This window comes from Triticum dicoccoides, chromosome 3B, assembly GCF_002162155.2.
Source record: "Triticum dicoccoides isolate Atlit2015 ecotype Zavitan chromosome 3B, WEW_v2.0, whole genome shotgun sequence".
NCBI classification, from domain to species: Eukaryota; Viridiplantae; Streptophyta; class Magnoliopsida; order Poales; family Poaceae; genus Triticum; species Triticum dicoccoides.
In genome coordinates, this window is record NC_041385.1 from 49,324,510 (window position 1) to 49,343,398 (window position 18,889).

General features: G+C 46.9%; 1 protein-coding gene across 2 annotated transcripts; it reads right to left on the reverse strand.

Moving 5' to 3' along the window:
• Positions 1–2,415: 2,415 nt before the first annotated feature.
• On the reverse strand, positions 2,416–7,962 carry LOC119274631 (protein DETOXIFICATION 16-like). 2 transcript variants are annotated; one of them, XM_037555345.1, is made up of 8 exons: positions 7,151–7,953; positions 4,120–4,664; positions 3,951–4,037; positions 3,813–3,869; positions 3,406–3,644; positions 3,166–3,284; positions 2,986–3,072; positions 2,416–2,876 (listed from the first exon to the last, which is right to left on the reverse strand). In XM_037555345.1, exons 1-8 carry the CDS (start codon positions 7,649–7,651, stop codon positions 2,781–2,783), a joined length of 1,731 nt encoding a protein of 576 aa, XP_037411242.1. In that variant the 5' UTR covers positions 7,652–7,953; the 3' UTR covers positions 2,416–2,780. The 2 variants fall into 2 exon arrangements, with proteins under 2 accessions (XP_037411242.1, XP_037411243.1); XM_037555346.1 differs by lacking the exons at positions 2,416–2,876; positions 2,986–3,072 and having other exon boundaries at positions 3,206–3,295; positions 7,151–7,962.
• Positions 7,963–18,889: the final 10,927 nt, after the last annotated feature.

Genomic DNA, 18,889 nt, shown 5'->3' on the forward strand with positions numbered 1-18,889 from the left:
AAAATTCCTTCAAGAGTCAATTATTGCTAGTGCCATTGTTATTCCTTTTTTTTCTTTATGCAATTCACCCATGCTGATTTAATTAGAATTTACAAATGTCACATGGTTTCATACTCTTAATCATGTCCTTAACGTATCTAATTTATATTCATGCATATTCTAGCTGCAACGCGTGTGGGGTGTCTTCTAGGGGAACATTCAAACCCTTCAAATATGTAAAAATATAGGGGAACATCCAAACCCTTCAAACATGTAAAAATATAGGCCACAATCAAATGTTGTATTTCCTTAATTTTGAAAGGTATACATTTTGTCCCCTTAATTTGCTGATACATTGCAATTTACAGGTTGCTTACGGTGTTAATGTTTGTTCAGCTGAATATTCAACCTAACATGCTCCTCCCTGGGATGTGCAAGTGTGGTGACAAATAAGGGTGCTGCCGTGTTTCTGGTTTGGAGATAGCTGCTATCATTTTATTATTTATCTATACTAGAATAGTAAGTGATGTTCTGTTTTCAAGCATGTGTGTGTGAATAAACAGTCTTCTCTAAGGCTATAACTTCGCTTTCAAGATGTAAGAATAATACTTGGAATATCACTATTTGATTATTCTGGTGTTATGACAATGCTTGCTGAGAGGATCAAGTATGGCCTGCTCTGATTCTTCTTTACTTCAATTGTTCTATGTTGGATGGCAGTCTCTTAAATAGTATGTAGAAAAAAAGAATACATTTGTTGTCTTACTTAGTAACCATGACATTTGGTGTACCTTTGGCTATTTTTTCGCTCAAAATGGAGTATAGTGGAAAATGGAAGCTAATTCAGTATGGAGATACTATACAATATACCAATTTTCCTGGCTTCTCACATTATGTCATCATAGGTTAAAAAGATACATTTTATGATTTTATTATTTCTTACTCCATAATACTCAAATATAGTGCTACAAATTCCCGCAACAAGCAGTAGGGTATTATCTTGTTATTAGCAATAGGCATCTATGTGCCAGGAATGCAATGTCATCACTTGCGGACAAGTAGGTTGATGAGGTTGCTGGCGACACTGCAGTGCTCTATCATCTCGCGGTCTATGTAGGACACTGGGGATTCCTTGCCGATCCTTTTGAACGCTTTCTTGCATGTATCACTAGCGCCCATCGCGAATGAAACATTGGCCAACGTACTGGGGTACGACCCCATTTGGAAGTTCGAGACAGCATAAATCTCAAGGGCACTAGTGGCTTCAGTGTAAGCCTTAAGGCAGATGGCCAGTGCAAATGCCTCCGGCTTGCTCTGTTTTTTCTTGTCTAGGTCATTGATGACCTTGACGTTGTGTTTGGCGGTGTCAATGGTGAGCTCCAATGCGATTCTGGCGAGGTCGTGTTCGGTGGAGGCATGGGCACTTTGTGGCTTTGTGGTAAGCACGGCAATGCACAATGCGGTGTTGTTGGTCTTGTTGCATGTGCGGGAGATGAATTCGGTGTTAGCATAGGCAACAAGGATGCCAGAGGACATGGCTGCGAGCATGATGATAAACATAGCTATAAAGGTTGAAACACTCGCCATTGCAGTTTGCATTTTGCACCTACCTAGGTATTGTTGTGTAGGTGTGGTGCATGGTGACTATATATAGACACCCCTGCAAGAGAAAATCCTTATCATATCTATATATTAGTCGCATTACATTTATTGCTTTTCCTACATGGAATACGATTGCAAATCATACGAATAAATGAATGATCAAATGAGTACTCTAACTTTTGTGAACCCACCTAGTGAATAGATGTACAAAAGATTTCACAAATCAACAAATAAATGTAATCTATATATCTCTATATACGTTCACCGGAGAAAATCCTTGTGGTCTGACCTTCCTTAATCATAGTATATTTATTCGTTTTGCAACAAGGATTGTAATAGCAAACCAAATAAATAAATGAATGATCAAATGAGTACCCTAACTCTCATGAATACATCTAGTGAATAAATGTACAACCAACTTTGCAAATCAACAAATAAGTGTAATATATCTCCATATGCACGTTCGCCGAAAAAAATCCACATGATCTGATACCTACCTTAAACACTATATTTATTGCTTCTACTACATTCAGTGTGATAGCAAACCAAAATAAATGAATGAATACTAAAATGGGTACTCTAAATCTCATGAATACTTCTAGTTAATAAATGTATAAACAAATTCAAATAAAAAATGAATATAATTTATATCTCTACATGGGCGCCCACCACCGAAATTCTTTATGATGTGAGATCTGTCTTAATCACAATATATTAATTATTTTGCTACATGTAATCTGATGAAATGTCATATATATAAATGAATAATCAAATGAGTATTCTAACTCATGAATTCGTCTACTTAATAAATTTAGAAATGATTTTGGAAATCAATAAATGAATGTAATATATATATATTGGTAAGTATTTCCTCCTGTCCCCCGCATAGCTCATTATTTTTAGGTAATTTTCATGCTAACTAGACATCTTATTAGAAAATAAGGCCAACCAGGACTAGCCCTTTGTGGCATACTTTTACAGAAGAAAGCAACCTAAACACTCGTACTCCTAGCCCAAGGCTCGAACCTGGTTGGGCAGCGTGCACACCCGCATGGCTTGCCAATAGAGCGACGCCCTGTCCTCAGTGATAGTTTTAATGTGTCTTTCAGGGGCCAAGGAACTCATCAAAGATATTTCCCTTCCTCAGCTTTGCTGCAAGAAAAGAATATGCTTGTTCTTCACTTCATCCTCTTTTATCTTCAGTAGCACGAGACCTCCATACTTATCTTCATGTCATGAGTAGATCGATCCGTCGGAATAGAAGAATTGAACACTCTGTTCTTCGCCTTCATCGCCTATATATGGGTCACATGCATGTTCAGTCCACACAACCATGAACTAATTACTTCATTACACGCATGAACCCGAATCTGCGGAAACAAAAAAACGACATGAACTAATTACCTCCTTCTGCCAATTGGTGCACAGTGTGATGATCGTGAGCAGCATGACCTGCACCAGAACACCGCAGATGATCCCCATCCAAAGGCCCTGCACATACGTTATTATGGTTCGCGCTCTCAGCATGGCATCCAAGGTAAAAGGTTAGACAAAACCAAACGAATAGATGCAAAGGGAAAGCACCATCCCGCCGACGCGCAACACGAAGGCTATGAGGTAGGCCGCCGGCACGCCGACAACGTAGAATGCCCCAAGGTTGATGAAGGCACACATCTTCTGCCACCCACAGCCTCTAGCAACACCTATATACAGACTGATATAGCGTTATATACATGCACATGTGTTTTGTCCCTCCCGGCCATGTCAACCGGCCGTGTATAGCTAGCAACTGATCGAGGAGCAGATCCACGTAGGGCAATGTACCTGAGAGAACACACTGAATCCCGTCGAAAAAGTTGACCACCAAGATCACCAGCAGCATCCTGGCAACGTATGACACGACCTCCTCCTCGCTGCTGTAAGCGTGGCCCCAGATGTAGCGCACACGGACCACGACCGCAGCCATGACGGTTCCTTCCGAGATGGCCAAGAACATGACGACGTGCACGGCGAGGCGGGCTGCCCGTGGCCGCCCCGCCCCGAGCTCGTTCGAGACACGGGTGCTGCACGAAGCACGATCTTATATTTCATGCAAAACACCATGCACGAATAGTAACATGAAGGGACATTGACATTTTGCTTCAGTGATACTTCCTCCGTTCACAAATATAAGATGTTTCAGATATTTTAATATGAACTACATAAACTGAAGTGGGTATATATTTACTTACCTTATGGCAGCGCCGAGGCCGTAGGGAATCATGAAGAGACAGTTAGCCGTGTTGAGTCTGTCGCAAGACACAAATGTACGTGAAGACACGAAGCAAATCGACACAGCAAGAAACTCGGCGATGGGACTGTAATCTTACGTGATTGATAGGACGGATGTTTCCAGCTTAGGATTTGGAAGAAGTCCTGAAAGCAGCACGAGGATTTCGAACGACCACCATTCCAAGCTGCCATGACATGCGAACATCAAGACCCGACCGATGATCTCGAGTTTGCGACATCTAGTTAAGAACTCCAAATGTCACTCACCAAAGCATGAGAGCAGACGGCACGGCGAGCCTGAGAAAGTCGTGCGCCCCATGGAAGGCTTGCATGGAGAACCCGGTCCACGTCTGCTTACAAGAGCTCGACACCCTCACGTACATGGCCAGTAAGATCACGTAGACCCAGTAGGAGACGGCGGTGCTCAGAGCCGCGCCCTTGCTGCCCATCCCGGCAACGTGCACGAGCAGCCAGCAGGCGAGCAGATGGAACAGAGCGGCCGCGCCGGCGCTCACCATGACCGGGAGCACGGTGTTTTGCGACTGCAAGAAACGAACGTGGCACTGCAGTAGTCCATAGCCGAAGAGGCCGGGGATCATCCACCGGGCGTACATGCCTGCCTCCATGGCGATCTCGGGGTCTTGGCCGAACAGGAGCATGATCTGACCAGTGTAGAACCACATGATGGCGACAGGGATGCTTACGACTGTGAGTAGCAGCATGGCGCGTTGCTTGTATATGCCAAGGAGGTGGTATTGGCCGGCGCCAAATGCTTGGCCACATAGAGTGTCCAGAGCATTGGACATGCCTGTCTGATCAAGGGGAAATGGGAGGAAGAATAATGTCATTTATGAAACCGGAAGTTTGACAGTAAACACAAGGGACTGGCTAGGGGTCAGGGGACTGAATTTAGAATTTCGGTGAAAACAAAAATGAATAAATAAATATTAATGGAAAACAAAAATGATGTTTTCTAATAAAGAATGAATTAGTGTCATTGGTATTACACTTTAAGAAGAAAGAAAATGACAAAACAAACAAAAAAATAATAAAAAAATTGCACACAATTTACACAGAAATTGTGTTCTTCATAATATGCAAGAATATAATCATCTAATAGTGTAGTTTTGGCAAAAATAAATCTAAGAAGGAACAAATTAGTGGCATTGGTATTGCCATTAAAGAAGAAAGAAAATGAAATAAAAAGTAAAATAAAATCAAAATAATAAAGTTCTCTAAGAAAGAATGAATAAGTGACATTGGTATACCGTTTAAGAAGAAGAAAAATGAAAGGAAAAATTGCACACACTAAAAATATAATTTTTGTTATATGCAAAGAATACTCATATAACAGTGCAATTTTCACGCTCTAGTATAATGTACACACATATTGTATAGTACTTGTGTGTGTACTTGGACACACAAAAATAAAATTCATGTTTTCTAACTAAGAATATATTGGTAGCATTTGCATTACCCTTTAAGAAGAAAGAACATAAAAAAGAAACAAATAGCAGCAAAATTTGCACACAATTTATACAAAAATTGCATTTTTTATACTATGCAAGAGTAAGCATATAATAGTGAAATTTTCAAAAAAAAAGTTCTAATTAGAAATGAATTAGTGGCATTGATATTATCCTTCAAGAAAAAATAAAATAAAAAATAAGTTTTCTATGAAAGAATGAATTAGTGGCATTGGTATGCCCCTTTAAAAGAAAGGGAATGAAAAAACAACTTTAAAAAGCTTACACATAACTTTGCTTTGAAATTGCATTTTTTTTAATATGCAAAGAATAAGCATAGTGCAATTTTTAACAATTAAGTATAATTTACACACATATTGTATATTACTTGCGTATATACTTTTACACTCACACAAAATCCCATACAAACCCATAAATACAAAAAGAAAACCTGACTAAACAAGAAAAAAAGAAAAGAAAAATGCATAAAAACAGAAAAAATAAGAGTCAAAAGGTGATGGGATTAAAGCCAAATAAGATAATATTGACCCCGAAAAGGGGCAAGTCGAAAAATTAATCAAAGAAGACATGAAAACAACACAAGGAAAAAGAAAAGGACAACACAAATCTTGACAAAATAAGCAACAGTCAGAAAGTTGACTTATCCTTTTAAAAACAAGCCACTTATATATGGTTAAAGTGTAAAGATAAACATATTTGAAAAAAAAATGATATTTATGTAAGAGGATTTGGATGGTGGCGCAATTGCACATGGAGATAACTGACGGGTTTGTGATGGCATAGGCGACAGGTAATGGTGACAAAAATAGAAGGATACCCACGGCGCGAGGGAGCATAACCGGTGATGAATGTACCATGGGCTGGGCTCAGATAGTCATATGCATCATCAAAAGTAACTACCTGGACACATTACGTAATGGTGCCTGAAAATTTCTCATGTTTTAGACTCTTTTGTGTCTGGACACATTAAAATGCAGTTGAAGTAATTGCACGTATAATCAATGTGCATTCACAAAAGAAAGGAAACTTATAGGAAACAAAAGTATGAACCTAAAAGAGTGGCTGAAATTTCACACATCGAAACATCAATGAACAAAAAACGACTAAAATTTCACAAATTTTCAGGAGTGCGAGTTATATATAGCAATTCACGTATCAGAAACACCATGCATATCTCATATGGGCACATATACACATCTTCATAGGTGGCTATTCTTGGTCGTAAAAGGACGAGTTAAGAACAATAAAAGACTGAGTAGTTCTCGCTTCTGAAAACCTTCGCCACCTAACATTCCACATTGCTAAGTTTTTTAGAGAAAAGTTCATACTCGCATGCAGCTTCGAAAGTGTTATTGCAAAGTATTAATCAGTGCAACTTTTACTCCATTATTAAAGGTTTAAAAGGGTGGTTGGATGTGGATCCAAAGCTTCAAAAGCTAACTGAGATAGAGAAACATGTTTAGGCAACTTAGGAATAGCGGTAATGCTACACCTACGTAGCAGAAGTTACATACTTTACATGATTAGCAACGTGGATAATCATCGTTGGGGAAGAGGGAGGATGAGGCCCCACCCCCCGAAAATCAGGGGGGGTAGAGAAGGATTTAGGAAGGTTACGTAGAAATCTTTCGTAGCTTTACGTGGGTCGTAGGAATAGAGTATTACTCCCTTCATCCCATAACGTAAGACTTTTTTTTACACTGATGAGGGAGTAATTTATAGTATACGTGACTCATATTCCTACCATCTTTGCACAAATTCATGATGTGGAAAACATGAAGCGCCAAGCTAGCTAGCAAAATGCTACTTACCAGCAAGCTGAATCCGGTGACGGTGGCGAAAGAGGTGGCCATGGACGCGCCGGCGAGGGGCAGCTCGCCGAGGTGCCCGACGAACATGACGGAGATGGTCTGGATCAGGTTCTGCATCAGGCTGCCGACGATGAGCGGGCCGGCGAGCCACAGCTGCCGCTTCACCTCGGCGCCCACCGCTAAGCTCACCTCTCCTAGCTCCTTGCAGTCCTGGCTCCTCCTAGGGATCGGCAGGAGAGCTTCGTCGACGCTTACCTCGTCCACGTCGCCTTCCTCATCCTCTTGCCCGGGCCTCCCGCTCGTCATTCCTCGTGTGTTATAACGACGAGGTTGGGGAAGGTGCGGCCGTCCGTCGGGAGGCTGGCACATCTCGCCGCTGGAGGGGAGGCGTCGGCCGGCCATGAGCTCGTCGAGCTCGCGGGGAGAAGCCGACGCGGCCGTCGACCTTGGTCTTGGTGACGGGAACGGGTGGGCAGCGGCCTCCTGCGCCCTTAGCTCCATCTCGTACACGGCCAATGGCACGGAGCAGGAAGACACAGTTTTTCAGGCGGCCATCCCCGGAGGAGATGGACAGAGTCCTAGCTCAAACTGCCGTCCATGGCCTTGTTCACGTTCACGGGAGGCGGAGGTGCAGAAGCGGGCGATGTGGGATGACGAGGTGGGTGCTTGTGGAGCTGTCGCCGCTCAGCTAGAAGAACGTGGGGTGATATGATAAACAACGTGGCGTGCGTTTCTGTTGTGTACCATGACACGGTTGTGATATGGTTGAGCTATATTCCTCATCTCATGCCATGATTTGTGTTGGGAAATCGGGCCACACAAAGGGGTGTATCGCACGGGCTGGCCCCTCCGGGTTCCACGTTTTAGGTTAAGTGGGTACTTCCCTTGACCCCCTACCTCTATATAAAACGACGAGGAGTCATCATTGTAACACTTGATTATTGATTAATAAAGCTAGTCCTCATCATGTTTCTCTGTGTTCATCTACTTTGCGTGTTCTACTTTGCGTGTTCGACTACTTCGTCTACGACGCTTGCCCTCGCTCCGCAACCTCAGACCGGACTGGCCGGCGGAGTTGCGGAATATGTCATCAGCATGCTTCGCTCCACCAACTATCCATCAAGCCTGCGTCAAGCCTGCATCAAGCAGGCTTTCGTCGTTCACGCGGAGGTATAAGATCTGATCTCTCTTTTGCAAAAATGGATTTCTCATGTTCTCGCGATTCTGTTTTTGCGAGTAATATATTTTTCGGATTTAATCTAACTATGGTGTGGATTTTTCTCCCAAGAACCGAGCTGACGAATACGTCGCCGACCAATGTCGATGTTCTTGGATCAAGAGGAACTTGTTAACTGCACTATAAGGAGTCTGTACAGATCGTGACCCAGATGGTTACGGTACCGCCGCAAAAGCACCAGATGTGCCATGCGTCGTCGGAGTTCCGGATGAACAAGACGAAGACTTGCATCCCGAGGCCGACGTACAGATGACGCCATGCCAAACCATCGATGGCGTCACCATGGCCATGCTGGGCGTTCCCGTGCCCGCTGCATGCTCGCGCCGCTGCGCGCTCGCGTGCCCTGCTGGCTGCCGTCGTCACGCACCGTAGCCATCGCCGGCTGCGACCCCGCTGGTCATCCACGCCGCGCCGTGGCCACCGCGTACCCGATGTACGCCCGCATCGCCCGAAGCACCGCCGTGCACTGCTGGCCACGCGCTGCTCACTTCGCCCAGCTGGCGCATGGCCGTTGCCGCGTGCGTCGCTGTGCCGCCTCGCCAGCTACCATTGATCGGCTCTGCTGGCCACCACCGCGCCAGGCTCCGGGCAGCCGCGAGCTAGTACTGACCACCACGCGCTGGTCATCGCCGCGCCACGAACGCAGTCCGGTCGACGCCGTGCATGCCCATGCCGGCCGCCGGCCGCTCGCGTGCTGGAGTACCGGCCGCATCGTGAGGGCCACGTAACCGCCGTCGTGCGGGCCGCCGGCGTTACCAGACGGGGCGCGCGTGCTGCGCGCAACCGCCCGGGCCTCGGGCCCCACCAACAGCAGTCGCCGCCACTGTTCGGGCGCTAGGAGGAACCCTAGTGTCGTCCCCCTGGTGGGCTGGCCGGGCACTGGCTGCTGGGCCTCGGATGGGCCACGACCGTGGGAGTCCTGGCAATGAAAAAAAAGAGGGTGGCGCTGGCTGCAGCTTGGATTATTTGTGTTTTAGCCCCCGTTGTACCATAGATTTATGCGACTATATTCTTGTTGTAATATTTTATGTATAAGTCCCTGAAACTGTCTGTTTTCGCTAAAAATGCTACTTTAGGCTTAAATATGCCTCGGGAATTCACTTTTTGGGCTATTTTTCACGTACGAAATGCGCTTAACATGCTATATTTTGTAAACATGTTTTTATTGTATGATTTTACTACTGTAGATTAATTGTTTAGCACTCTTAATCATTAGGTAAGTCATATAAGAACATGTTTTAAATAATGGAACATCATTTTTATTGAATAAATTTATCAACATCGCATTTGTGCAAAAGATTACCTGCTGTAATCCCATGATTTTTGCATAAATCGTAGATGGCCGGAATTGTCAACAAGGAGTTTGCTGAGTTGGCCCAGACAGGGCTAAACTACCTGTCATGGTCCTCGGACTGCGAGATCTTTCTCCAGGGCAAAACCCTCCTGAGGGTGATCGGTAAGGGGGCCCAGCTGGCCCCCACCTTTCCCAAGTTCGAAACTGAGAATGCGCAGGCTCTGCATTTTCTCCATCATCACCTGTCACCTACTCTGAAAGATGAGTATATGGCTGAGCGCAGTGCTTCTGGCCTTTGGACCGCTCTTAAGCAGCGGTTTGAGCGGCTGAAGTACACTGTGAAGCCACGTGCAGAGGCAGAGTGAATCCGTCTGAGGTTTGCGGACTTCAAGACGGTTGGAGAGGACAGTTCGGCTCTGCACCGGATTTGTACGACTCTTCGATTGTGTGGTACTGAGATTACCGACACCCAGAAGATTGAGAAAACCCTATCCACTTTCCACCCTGACGCGGTCTAGTCCTCACGGAACTACCGCCAGGGCAACTACACGAGGTATTCAGAGTTGATTGACGTCGTCCTCCAGGTGGAGGAGGCGCAGGACGAGGTTCTAAAAAAAACTTTGTTGCACAACCACTTGGGGGGAGTTCTCGCCAGGAGGTGAATGCTCTCAAAGTCCGCAAGCCTCAACAGAAGAAGAGGGGCCGCAAGGGCAAGAAGAAGGGCCCTCAACCCTCCGCCCCGGCTAAGCAGCACAAACCGGGCAAGGAAGGGAAGAGGCCTCAGGACTTCTTCTTGTTGGAAATATGCCCTAGAGGCAATAATAAAAGGGTTATTATTATATTTCCTTGTTCATGATAATTGTCTTTTATTCATGCTATAACTGTATTATCTGGAAATCGTAATACACGTGTGAATACATAGACCATAACATGTCCCTAGTGAGCCTCTAGTTGACTAGCTCGTTGGTCGACAGATAGTCATGGTTTCCTGACTATGGACATTAGATGTCATTGACAACGGGATCACATCATTAGGAGAATGATGTGATGGACGAGACCCAATCCTAAGCATAGCACACGATCGTGTAGTTCGTTTTGCTAGAGCTTTTCCAATGTCAAGTATCTCTTCCTTAGACCATGAGATCGTGTAACTCCCGGATACCGTAAGAGTGCTTTGGGTGTACCAAACGTCACAACGTAACTGGGTGACTATAAAGGTGCACTACAGGTATCTCCGAAAGTGTCTGTTGGGTTGACACGGATCGAGACTGGGATTTGTCACTCCGTATGACGGAGAGGTATCTCTGGGCCCACTCGGTAATGCATCATCACAATGAGCTCAAAGTGACCAAGTGTTTGGTCACGGGATCACGCATTACGGTACGAGTAAAGTGACTTGCCGGTAAAGAGACTGAACGAGGTATTGGGATACCGACGATCGAGTCTCGGGCATGTAACGTACCGAATGACAAAGGGAATTGTATACTGGGTTGTTCGAATCCTCGACATCGTGGTTCATCCGATGAGATCATCGAGGAGCATGTGGGAGCCAACATGGGTATCCAGATCCCGCTGTTGGTTATTGCCCGAGAGCCATCTCGGTCATGACTACGTGTCTCCCGAACCCGTAGGGTCTACACACTTAAGGTTCGGTGACGCTAGGGTTGTATGAATATGAGTATGCAGTATACCGAATGTTGTTCGGAGTCCCGGATGAGATCCCGGACATCACGAGGAGTTTCGGAATGGTCCGGAGGTAAAGAATTATATATAGGAAGTGGTATTTCGGCCATCGGGAAAGTTTCGGGGTCACCCGGTATTGTACAGGGACCACCGGAAGGGTCCCGGGGGTCCATCGGGTGGGGCCACCCATCCCGGAGGGCCCCATGGGCTGAAGTGGGAGGGGAGCCAGCCCATAGTGGGCTGGTGCGCCCCCCTAGTCCCACCCCCTGCGCCTAGGGTTGAAACCCTAGGGTGGGGGGCGCACCACATGCCTTGGGGGGGCACTCCTCCCCCCTTGGCCGCCGCCCCCTTGGGAGATTGAATCTCCCAGGGCCGGCGCCCCCCCCTGGGGGCCTATATAAAGGGGAGGGGGAGAGGGGCAGCCGCACCCTGAAGTCATGGCGCCCCCTCCCCCTGCTACACCTCTTCCTCCTCCGTCACGTGCTTGGCGAAGCCCTGCCGGAGTGCTGCTGTTCCACCACCACCACGCCGTTGTGCTGCTGCTGGAGCCATCATCATCAACCTCTCCTTCCCCTTTGCTGGATCAAGAAGGAGGAGACGTCACACGCTCCGTACGTGTGTTGAACGCGGAGGTGCCGTCCGTTCGGCGCTAGGATCTCCGGTGATCTGAATCACGGCGAGTACGACTCCATCATCACCGCTCCCTCTAACGCTTCCGTACGCGATCTACAAGTGGTATGTAGATGCAAACTCACTCCCTTGACTCGTTGCTTAGATGAACTCATAGATGGATCTTGGTGAAACCGTAGGAAAAAATTTAATTTTCTGCAACGTTCCCCAACCGTGGCATCATGAGCTAGGTCTATGCGTAGTTCTCTATTGCACGAGTAGAACACAATTTTGTTGTGGGCGTAGATCTTTTCAACTTGCTTTGCCGCTACTAGTCTTATCTTGCTTCAGCGGTATTGTGGGATGAAGCGACCTGGACCAACCTTACACGTACGCTTATATGTAGATGACATACTTTTGATGGGAAATAATATAGAATTCTTGGACAGTATTAAGGTCTACTTGAATAAGTGTTTTTCAATTAAGGATCTTGGAGAAGCTGCTTACATATTAGGCATCAAGATCTATAGGGATAGATCAAGACGCCTCATAGGTCTTTCACAAAGCACATACCTTGATAAAATTTTAAAGAAGTTCAAAATGGATCAGTCCAAGAAAGGGTTCTTGCCTGTACTGCAAGGTGTGAGATTGAGCTTGGCTCAATGCCCGACCACGGCAAAAGATAAAGAAGAGATGAGCGTCATCCCCTATGCCTCAGCCATAGGATCTATTATGTATGCCATGCTGTGTACCAGACCTGATGTAAACCTTGCCGTAAGTTTGGTAGGAAGGTACCAAAGTAATCCCGGCAAGGAACACTGGACAGCGGTCAAGAATATCCTGAAGTACCTAAAAAGTACAAAGGACATGTTTCTCGTTTATGGAGGTGACGAAGAGCTCGTCGTAAAGGGTTACGTCGACGCTAGCTTCGACACAGATCTGGATGACTCTAAGTCACAAACCGGATACGTGTATATGTTGAATGGTGGAGCAGTAAGCTGGTGCAGCTGCAAGCAGAGCGTCATGGCGGGATCTACATGTGAAGCGGAGTACATGGCAGCCTCGGAGGCAGCGCATGAAGCTATTTGGGTGAAGGAGTTCATCACCGACCTAGGAGTCATACCCAATGCGTCGGGGCCGATCAAACTCTTCTGTGACAATACTGGAGCTATTGCCCTTGCCAAGGAGCCCAGGTTTCACAAGAAGACCAGGCACATCAAGCGTCGTTTCAACTCCATCCGCGAAAATGTTCAAGATGGAGACATAGATATTTGCAAAGTACATACAGATCTGAATGTCGCAGATCCGTTGACTAAACCTCTCTCGCGAGCAAAACATGATCAACACCAGAACTCTATGGGTGTTTGATTCATCACAATGTAACTAGATTATTGACTCTAGTGCAAGTGGGAGACTGTTAGAAATATGCCCTAGAGGCAATAATAAAAGGGTTATTATTATATTTCCTTGTTCATGATAATTGTCTTTTATTCATGCTATAACTGTATTATCCGGAAATCGTAATACACGTGTGAATACATAGACCATAACATGTCCCTAGTGAGCCTCTAGTTGACTAGCTCGTTGGTCGACAGATAGTCATGGTTTCCTGACTATGGACATTAGATGTCATTGACAACGGGATCACATCATTAGGAGAATGATGTGATGGATGAGACCCAATCCTAAGCATAGCACAAGATCGTGTAGTTCGTTTTGCTAGAGCTTTTCCAATGTCAAGTATCTCTTCCTTAGACCATGAGATCGTGTAACTCCCGGATACCGTAAGAGTGCTTTGGGTGCACCAAATGTCACAACGTAACTGGGTGACTATAAAGGTGCACTACAGGTATCTCCGAAAGTGTCTGTTGGGTTGACACGGATCGAGACTGGGATTTGTCACTCCGTATGATGGAGAGGTATCTCTGGGCCCACTCGGTAATGCATCATCACAATGAGCTCAAAGTGACCAAGTGTTTGGTCACGGGATCATGCATTACGGTACGAGTAAAGTGACTTGCCGGTAACGAGACTGAACGAGGTATTGGGATACCGACGATCGAGTCTCGGGCATGTAACGTACCGAATGATAAACGGAATTGTATACGGGGTTGTTCGAATCCTTGACATCGTGGTTCATCCGATGAGATCATCGAGGAGCATGTGGGAGCCAACATGGGTATCCAGATCCCGCTGTTGGTTATTGCCCGAGAGCCATCTCGGTCATGACTACGTGTCTCCCGAACCCGTAGGGTCTACACACTTAAGGTTCGGTGATGCTAGGGTTGTATGAATATGAGTATGCAGTATAACGAATGTTGTTCGGATTCCCGGATGAGATCCCGGACGTCACGTGGAGTTTCGGAATGGTCCGGAGGTAAAGAATTATATATAGGAAGTGGTATTTCGGCCATCGGGAAAGTTTCGGGGTCACCCGGTATTGTACCGGGACCACCGGAAGGGTCCCGGGGGTCCACCGGGTGGGGCCACCCATCCCGGAGGGCCCCATGGGCTGAAGTGGGAGGGGAGCCAGCCCATAGTGGGCTGGTGCGCCCCCCTAGGCCCACCCCCTGCGCCTAGGGTTGAAACCCTAGGGTGGGGGGGCGCACCATATGCCTTGGGGGGCACTCCTCCCCCCTTGGCCGCCGCCCCCTTGGGAGATTGAATCTTCCAGGGCCGGCGCCCCCCCTGGGGGCCTATATAAAGGGAGGGGGAGAGGGGCAGCCGCACCCTGAAGTCCTGGCGCCCCCTCCCCCTGCTACACCTCTTCCTCCTCCGTCACGTGCTTGGCGAAGCCCTGCCGGAGTGCTGCTGTTGCACCACCACCACGCCGTTGTGCTGCTGCTGGAGCCATCATCATCAACCTCTCCTTCCCCCTTGCTGGATCAAGAAGGAGGAGACGTCACACGCTCCGTACGTGTGTTGAACGCGGAGGTGCCGTCCGTTCGGCGCTAGGATCTCCGGTGATCTGAATCACGGCGAGTACGACTCCATCATCACCGCTCCCTCTAACGCTTCCGTACGCGATCTACAAGTGGTATGTAGATGCAAACTCACTCCCTTGACTCGTTGCTTAGATGAACTCATAGATGGATCTTGGTGAAACCGTAGGAAAAAATTTTAATTTTCTGCAACATTCCCCAACACTTCTGTTATGGCTCGGTGGAGCATTTCTCCCGCCAGTGCCGCGCACCACCGGAGGTCGTTGAAGCATACAAGGATCGGAAGGCGCGTGAGACACACCTCGCCTTGGTTCAGGAGAGAGCACCACTGGCGCCCATGGCGGCACACGTGATGATCTCTACGCCCCCTGCTGCTCCCATAAAGGCGACCCCCGTGGTGCCCATTGTGGCGGCTTTGGTAGTCTCTAATGACGCCCACGTCACCATGGAGGTTGACCGCATGGTCACCTCGGCGGTGCCACAACTAGATGTTGATGCTGCCTCCAAGATGATTTCTAAGGAGGATCGGCTCACTAGTATGGAGATTGCGCCTAATCTCTTTCCACAACTTCTTTTGTTCCTGCTAAACTCAACCTGAATCTTTTCGGCAAAATGAAAGAACTCAACTTGAATGTCAGTGCTACCACGTACTCCCTCCGTCCCAAAATAAGTGTCTCAAGCTTAGTTTAACTTTGTACTAAAGTTAGTACAAAGTTAAAACACTTATTTTTGGACGGAGGGAGTATTTCGTACCACCAACTTTCAAGGGAAAATTTTGTTTTTGCCACCCTATATTTAACCTCTTTCAATGCTACGGTACTATTTAATGTTGTCTGAAACTGGATGTCGGAGTAATGGGCCACGGGTAGCCTAACTCGAGTCCCCGAACCTTTCGAGACTTTGGGCCGGCTTCGCCCCACGAGACTCCAGAATGAAGCACCGTCTTCCGGTGGCCGGCTGGCTCGAACGGCCAGCTGCCTGAAGGCGGCCAAGCATCAACAGACGGCACCAAGACAGGCCGACTCCTAGCAGACGGCCTCCGCAGAGGCCGGCTTCTAGCAGGCGGCCACCCGGTGCCCTCAGAGTCTGCGCCCCTCATCAAGAGGACACGACAGGGTGAGGCTACAGTATAGCCCCACACCCCCGGATCCTGGGTTTGGCATGGCTACAGTGCCCCGTACAGGCAGAGATCTCCGCATGGTGCGACACTGTCGCCACTCCCCCTTGACGCCACTCCTCACCGGCGGAGTCCCGATCCCACGATGGCTTGTCAGTACGGCCTGCAAGCGGCAGGCCCTACCAGGCAGAGAGAGCCCGGAAGACGGAGGAAGCCAGACCAGCCAGAATTAAGGGAGGCCGGCCTCTAGCAGGCGGTCGGCCCCTCCCCGGAGGCCCGTGCGCCATTAACCAGAAGGGGTGCAGTGTGGCTACAGTGATCTCCCACCAGGCGGCGGGACTATAGCCACGCTCCCCTGACCAAGCCTGCGTCATTAGCATCATGGCTACAGTGATCAGCCACCAGCCAGACCCGCCAGCGGCGGAAGCGGCCTGTCGGCTTCGTACCAGACCAGTCGAAGGGGCCCACCAGGCGGCGGGCCCCAGCGGCGGGCCCCAGCTGCCGGCGGAGAAGCCGGCGACCAGAGACGCAGACAGTCGGGCCCTACACCCAGCCAAGTTACCATTGTACCCCTGGGGGGTAGGTCTATATAAACCCCCAGGGCACCCATGCAAAGGGTTCCCAACAAGTTAGAACTAGACTCATACCTAGAGAGAGAAGAGAGCTAGCCTTGCCTCCTTCCACCTCTAGCACACAGCTCAAGGAGCACATTGTACTCACTAGTGCCTTAGTGATCATGCGGAGTCCCTGCAGAGCAGGAGTAGGGGTATTATCTCCAAGGAGAGCCCCCAACCTGGGTAAAGCACGCCGACGTTCGTGTCTACGCCTCATCCCGCTTCCAAGCACCGGCGATGTTCTACTCACTCCCACCATCCCACCTGTTTAAGGGTCCGATAATAAATCAGGCCGGTCGATTAAGTTTTCTAACAAAACAAAGATCGTTGGGCATTTTCCGATCGTGGGATTTTTACACCAAGCTATGATTTACTATTATATAATCTTGTACACTAGTAAGTACCTCTCTCCGCCGGCTTGCTTGGTTTGGTTTGTTTGACTTTTCCTATTTCACGTTTGCTCATGTAACGATCGTCGTATTATAGTCAGCTGTTGTACCTGGTATGTGCATTTTGTAACATATAATAAACACCAGATTAACATGTCTCCAGTTTCTAGTGGAAAGTTTGAAAACAGGTTGGTTGTTCTTCGCAGAAATCCTGGAAAAAAATGCATACGTATGAAGTTCAAATTTTGGCAGATTGGAATTTCTTCAAATTTTTGCAGATTGGAATTTCAAAACCCCTGTGGCCGCAAAGAATTCATACCCAGCCAGCATATTTCATGGATCAAGTTGTACTTTTGCTTTTGTCAAACAGACTGCACTTACGCTTCAATTTGCTGTGAAAGAAAACATTCACAAGTAGATGGCTAATCAAATTCCACTACCATCCATAAGCTAAGCTTCACAGTTACAAAAATCATCAGGAACTTAGATTATATAGCATGTTGAATACATCACATATAGCGTTTTTCTATTGTGTACAAATGTTTGCTCTTGTTGTCAGTGCAGCGGAATTCATGCGATAGACTTACTGGTTACGGGTCTGAGAAATACAGACGCAAGTTAAATTGTTAAAAGTCACCTCAGATTGTCAAGATGAAGAAATGTTCGGCGTGGGGGTTTACCGATCTGCCTGCATCGTCTCTGTGAGGCTGAAGCGCTTGTAAAATGACAGCAAAAGTAACAGAAACACATGCTTCATGGTAAGAATATCGTCAACGTAAACCATGCTTTCCACCTTGATTGGTCATGTCTCCATCAATAATTTTGAAAAGAATGCATTGCTACATGATATCAGAAAGAAAAGAATGGTGTACAGGTGACATGGAAAGGCAGCAGCAGGCCTGAAGAAATGCTGCTTGAAGCAGCAGCAACCACAACACCGCATCCATCCATCACACCCAGAAGCTTCTAATGACACACAACAGTGCCACCTCCATCAAGATCATCACCATCATCATCATCATCATCATCATCAGAGAGCTGAACTGAGCTGAGTGAGTGGTTTTGTGTTTCTGCACTGCAACTTGCAGAAAAGGAGAGGCAGAAAAGCACAAGCACCCAGCACACAAGTTGGCCAAAAAATAAAACGTTTTGTGCCCGAGTGCTGCTCCTTGTTCCATTAACTACTGTTGTCACAGGGAGGGATTTGCCTTGTATCCCTGCCTTTTTCTCAACGAGGGCAAGAAGAACAGGGCCAAAATGGAGAGACGGAAAGATTTTGCAAAAGTTGATGGAAAGCATGAGATGCCAAAGCATGAGAGGCAGAAAAGTCTGACTCATTTCTAATTCCATTGCTTGGTGAATCCACCACCACCACCATCATCATCATCATCATTAGTAGTAGAGATCTACTCCCTCGATTCCTTAATATAAGACCTTTTAGCTATTCCAAAATATTGACTACATACATACTAAAATGAGTGAACATACATACCAAAAAATGTCTAGATACATACGAATAAAAAAAAACTAAAAGGTCTTATATTAAGGAACAGAGGGAGTATACAAGAGAAGGATTTCCTATTTGTTTAAAGGAGTTAATTGTACACAAGCAATGCAAAGGTCAATCCACAAGGTTGGAAATAACTAGAGCTGTAATCAAGGAAAAAGTTAACCAGATGAGCAAGGCAGGTAAATGCTGGATTACTCACTGCAAACTCATTTTGGTTTATCCGAAAAAATTACACTCGCAAACAACGGACGGCGCAAGCACCGAGACAGGTTATATATGCTTGAATGAATGAATGATAGATGTGGATAAGTATGTGTGAGATGCTGCATGAGTAAGGTTTCCAA

Coding starts and splice junctions, on each gene's coding strand:
- LOC119274631 (XM_037555345.1), bottom strand. CDS start 7,651: ATGGAGCTAAGGGCGCAGGAGGCCGCTGCCCACCCGTTCCCGTCACCA. Junction 4,038..4,119: donor CCGTCTGCTCTCATGCTTTG/GTGAGTGACATT, acceptor ATGTCATGGCAG/CTTGGAATGGTGGTCGTTCG. Junction 3,870..3,950: donor ACATCCGTCCTATCAATCAC/GTAAGATTACAG, acceptor GTCTTGCGACAG/ACTCAACACGGCTAACTGTC.